Consider the following 5878-nt stretch of genomic DNA (forward strand, 5'->3'; position numbering starts at 1 on the left):
CTTCACCTGTTAGAATTCGACCATGCAATGTTGTCCAAAGGAATGCCCCTGCCTTGGGAAGTACCATTTTGTGCCAACATAAAGTCGAAGGCCATTCCACATTCTATGCTCTGCTTCTAAGAATCTCATAACCCAAATTAACCTTATATTTCCCGAATTTGGATGCACTCCATAATAAACAATCTACTTCTTTTCGGTAGATAATTTTTTTCTTTCTGCTCAAGATATCCTTCAACTTTATGCAGTTTTCCATCTTCCATTCACCCACTATTTTCCATTCAATCCACTCATCCTCCAACTGCCCTTCCAAAATGTAATCAGCCACAAAAGGACCAACCAGTGCTTCCACTTCATTAGTCCACACCGGGTCATCAATTTCCTCAGCTAAGGAAATGTCTCCATTCCAAGAATCTCTCCAAAATTTTGCCTTTTTACCATTACCAATTTTCCAAGTTAAATGCTCTGTTATGATATTTCTACTTTCCTAAATAAATTTCCAAATTGGTGATCCACTGATTGAGTTTGCCACAGTGAAAATCCTTTCTGAATCATTTGAGTCCAAATACTTTGTAGTCATAATCTTGCACCAAGTTTTTTTTGGCTACTCGTACATCCTCCATGCTAACTTAGCACCTAGCGCCATATTATGCAAATCCATTTTCCTTAAGCCCACTCCCCCATCCATTTTAATGAGGCAGACCGTATCCCAATTTATGAGTGGAATTTTCATTTTCTCTTGCTCCCCTTCCCATAGGAACTTTTTAAGCAAACTGTCTAGCTATTTTGTAGCTTTATAGGATAGTCTGAAGCATGACATATGGTAAATAGGGATCGCTGATAAAATAGATTTAATCATTTGAATTCTCCCCGCCTGTGTTAACCATTTGTTCTTCCATGAAGATGCCTTTGCTTGACATTTGTTAATCAATTCCTCCCACATTCTATTTTGATATCTGTTAGGATCTAGTTGCACCCCTAAATACTTCACAGGAAAACTACCAGTCAAAAATCCCAAAATCTCACCAATCTTACTTTGCATCCTTATATTAGTATTAAAGAAATATATCAAAGACTTATCAGTATTCATGCTCTGTCCCGATCCTTTTTCATAATCACTCAGTAACAACTTCATTGCCATAGCTTCCTTCTCCGAGGCCTCCCCAAAATGAACTGTATCATCGGCGAATTGAGAATGGGAAATTGGATCAATGCTATCGTGGATGAGAACACCTTTCCACAGTCCCGTTTCTACAAGTTTTTAAATGTTTCTTCCCAGAATTTTGGCAATTAATACAAACAAAAATGGAGACAAGGGGTCACCTTGTCTGAGACCATTCGTGGCTTGGACAAAACCATCTATAGATCCATTTACAATAATAGAATATGAAACAGAAGTAACACAATGCTTTATACAATTTATCCACCTATGATTAAAACCAAATATTTCAAGAATAGAAAAGAGGAAGTGCCAAATCACCCGATCATGCGCCTTGCTGACATCTAATTTGACCATCATCCCCTGCATTTTGCTCCTTATCATCGAATGCATGGTTTCAGCAACTCTGATTATACTATCTGCAATTTCTCTACCGGGGGTGAATCCATGTTGCTTTGGAGATATAAGGTTGTCCAAAACAGACTTCAACCTATTGACCATTACCTTGGATATAATTTTGTATAACGAATTACACAGAGAAATAGGCCTATAATCCGCAATGGTCAAACAACTTTTCTTTTTTGGGATCAAAGTAATAAGCGTATTGTTTACTTCTTTCACGAATTTACCTTTCTTGCAAAATTCCTCCACCACCAGCCATATGTCCTCGCCCATGAACTTCCAACACTTCTGATAGAATTCCATAGTTACCCCATCTGGTCCAAGAGCCTTATGTGGATGTAATGTGAATGTAGCCTTTTTGAATTCATCCTTTGTAATTGGAGCCATTAGCATAGCATTATCCTCCTTCGTAATCTTCTTGTCAATAATGTCCAGCAAATAGCCAGCAGATTCCTCACACTCCCCTACCGCAGATCCCAAAATTTTCTCAAAATATTTTACTACTATGCATTCCAATTCCTTTACTTTACCAACCATTCTACCCGAATCATCTAGCAAATGACTGATTTTGTTTTTTTCCTCTTTGCTTTTAATGAAGCATGAAAAAATTTTGAATTTGAATCTCTAGCTTTGATCCATAATTCTCTAGATTTGTCCCGCCAAAATATTTCTTCTTGCTGGAGAATCTTTGCCAATTCCGCTTTAAGAGAATTCTCGGTTTTAAATTCTTCAATAGACATCCCCTTCTCAATTACCAAGTTATTGAGCCTATCAAGTTCCGCTTCCACCCTAATTTTCTCTAAAAAAATATTCTTAAAGGATTCCACATTCCATATTTTAATCTTATTCCTCAGATATTTCATCTTCTGGACAAAACAAAAACTTGGAGTACCTCTATAATCTGCGCATTCTACCCACCACTTCTCAATGGTTTTTTCGAAGTTAATATCTCTCCACCACATGCTCAAAAATTTAAAATTCCCTTTCACCTTTGCCACTAGAGTGATACAATTCATCTGAACCGAGAAATGATCCGAGAGTGTTATGGGCAGAATTGACAACTCCAATTCAAATTGTCCTTTGATCCAATATGTTCCTGTGAATATTCTGTCCAACCTCTCTAAAATTCTGCTGAAATTTGCCCTCTTATTAGTCCATGTGAAGTTACCTGATTTAGGGATAACATCGAAAAGGTTATTATCTATCACAAAATCTCGGAAATCTTCCATCACACGAGCGTTCATTCTTAATCCTCCATATTTTTCTTCATTATTGAGAATAGCATTGAAATCTCCCGCCACTATCACTTTCTCTGAATCCACCAATTTAATTTGTTCTGAAATTTCTTTCCAAACCCTCTTCTTTTCTTCTGTCTTGGTTGGGCCATAAACGTTGAACAAAGAAAACTCCAAATCTTCCTGCAAAAATCTTATGTTACAATGCATCCAATTTTCTTGCTTGGAGATTGTACAAACTGAAACTTTATCAGGGTTCCATAGAACCGCCAAACCACCCATAGATCCATTCGCCTTCTGAGAGTCTCCGTCCCACAACCTACTAAAAGATTTGAAGAAGGAAATTTTTTTTGCATTTAGCTTGGTCTCTTGCAACAATATAATATCTCCTGAAATTCTTTGTATTGCCCTTTTGACCAAGCATTTTTTGTCAAGGGCCGATAAACCCCTAACATTCCATGTTGTTATCTTCATTGTTTACCAAGGGAGATTCCTTCTCCCTTGGTTTTCTTTATGAATTCCATAACCTCAATAATTCCTTTCTCCTTTGCTCTGTCCTCCCTTTTCTGTTTATTACTTCTTTTGCCCCTTACACCTTTAGCTTTCCCCAACAGAATGTTTGTCGACTGGCTAATGCATCTGGGGTCAATATTAACCAGTTCGTCAGTTTGAAAAAGTTCATCATCTGAACCTCTTTCATAATCAAATTCAATACCTGACAATCCTTTATCTCTCGAAGATATGCCTCTACAATCCTCCTCTATATTGTTACTACTACCAATTATGTTTCCTTCCAAAGATTCAAAATTATTTTCCTTACCCTTATTCCCCCCATCTTTCTCTTTTGCTATCTCCATATTTTCCATCTTGTTCTCCTTGTCGCCTTCATTTAATAATGGCAATATTTTTGATTCTTTACTTTCTTTCGTATGTGTCTATACATCTTCCTTATTTATTTTGTTTACTTGAAGTTCAACCGTTTTCTTGCTTTCCTCTATTTTTCTTCTCCATGTCTGTATAGGTTTTCTTAGAACAATTCTTGCCTTTCTGACATACATTTTACATTCCTTCTCACCATGGAATTTGCTTCCACATCTTAGGCATCAAGATAAATGTTTTTCTATCTCTACTTTTTGAATCCATTCCCCACATTCAAATACCAAAATTATGCTCTCATGAAATCTTTTCATTGCTACAATTCTCATTTGAGCACTTTTGCAGATATCTTCTTCATCATCATAATATGTTTCCAGCAAAGTGCCCAATGTTCTACCAATTTTCTTCCAAAGTTCCTCACTCCAGTATTCAATTGGAAGGTTATATAGTCATATCTAAACTGGTTCTGAATAAACTGCCAATAGAGTTGGATCGAAATGGGGTGTCCATGGTTGAATGTATACTACATGTGAATTGACAAACCAATTCCTATCGATAAGCACATGATTTCTCTCCTCCTTTTCTTCAAACAAAACTACAAAGAAACCCTTTGCAATAAATTTAACCACCAGTATGCTTCCCCAATTGCATTCAACCCATTTTTTAATGTCCTTTCTTGGCTAATTCAATCCTAAAAATTTGGCGATTACCGCATACTCCTCCCAAAACACTAGATCCTCCTGCATTTCCTTAGAGCAATCTATTTGAATTTTCTCTGCGTGCCCTCCCTTTCCGCCATTAATAGGTAATGACATTGCAGAGCTATTTTCTGCATTCAAGTATTTTTAGTATATATTCAATATCTCCTTTAAAATAACTTAAGTTAGTACATGCGATGTTTAAATAAACATTCCATCAACACCCCTATTTAAGTGCAACATAGGGATGCTACACATTAAAGCTAATAAAGAAGGATGGGTCTTGACAACAAGGAAAAATCAGGTACCCAATTAAAAAAAAAAAAAAGAGCTCTTATAAGTGGGGAAGAGTCCAAGAAAAACTAGTGGTAAAATAATCCCCCAGAAAAAAGAGAGAAGAAAGGAAAGAAAAAGAACTTCACAAGATGATGAGGGAATATGGAAGTTTCACATGTATCTCAATGATGATGTTGAACTAAAACAAATTATCTATTGGACAAAGTAACATGAAGATTCAATCGAGATGTGAATTAATGTTAATCTAATGTGTTGGGTTCATTAACATAATTAGGCACAAAGAGACTAGAGAAATTGATACAACTCATGCACCATTAAGATGGAGATTGGGTCATAGTGTGTGATGCAACTACACTCTCATCCAATTTGATATTCTCACATAGTAAAACCAAATGCCACACATAATAGAAATTTATTGATATTTGTGCATTACAATGCTTCAAAATTTTCCTTTGAACATGGAACTTTATCATGTGGTGTTCAATTAACACCTGCAATTTTTAAAAGATCCAAATTATGAAAATATAGTGAACATGCAAGAAAAAAGGAGGGACATGAAATAAAGCATGCTATATATTATGGTTTACATCTACTCCATTATGGTTGCCTTCTTGAAAATTCACCAAAGATAGTGAACAGCAAAAAATGAGTGCCCAAAATGAAGAATTCATGACCTTGAATAAATCATCAATCATTACAAAGCACAAGAAAATCAATTTGTGAATTAAAACTCCCTAATTGAAGCCTTCTCATGGATCTCATTGTTATATGTACATGCAACAATGTAACATGCGCATACAAGTGGTATGGACAAAGGAATTAGTGACAGGGCCAAGAGACACCCATGAGCATCAAGAATCCAAAATATAGAATACTTTAAAATTATCATAATATATTTCATAAAAACATTCAATCAAACCTATAGCTTTAATATCATATTAGATTAGCTAGGAATCTATGAATGGATGTGAGTACAAAATTGGAAGGAAAAAGTAAATAGACACTTAGAAGGTAAATAGTGAGATTAATTTAATTAGGTTAGGAAAGATGTACAAATATGTAGCAAGTGATGAGTCATTTAGAATAGAAAGTTTTATCCAGAAGATATGAATACAACAATATACAAGCCCTTAAACCTTAGAAAATTTATCCAAATAAATAAAAATATCGCCTAGAAAAGATATACGTTAGATAAAATCTCCTAAAAAATCTAG

The 5878-nt window shown here is 35.4% G+C and overlaps 1 protein-coding gene across 1 annotated transcript; it reads right to left on the bottom strand.

Annotated features, from left to right (window-relative positions):
* Positions 1 to 2109: 2109 nt before the first annotated feature.
* On the bottom strand, positions 2110 to 3267 carry LOC131859110 (uncharacterized). Its single transcript, XM_059212650.1, has one exon. The coding sequence runs from the start codon at positions 3265 to 3267 to the stop codon at positions 2110 to 2112; it is 1158 nt and encodes a 385-aa protein (XP_059068633.1).
* Positions 3268 to 5878: the final 2611 nt, after the last annotated feature.

The sequence above is a fragment of the Cryptomeria japonica genome, chromosome 10 (assembly GCF_030272615.1).
Source record: "Cryptomeria japonica chromosome 10, Sugi_1.0, whole genome shotgun sequence".
Lineage (NCBI taxonomy): Eukaryota > Viridiplantae > Streptophyta > Pinopsida > Cupressales > Cupressaceae > Cryptomeria > Cryptomeria japonica.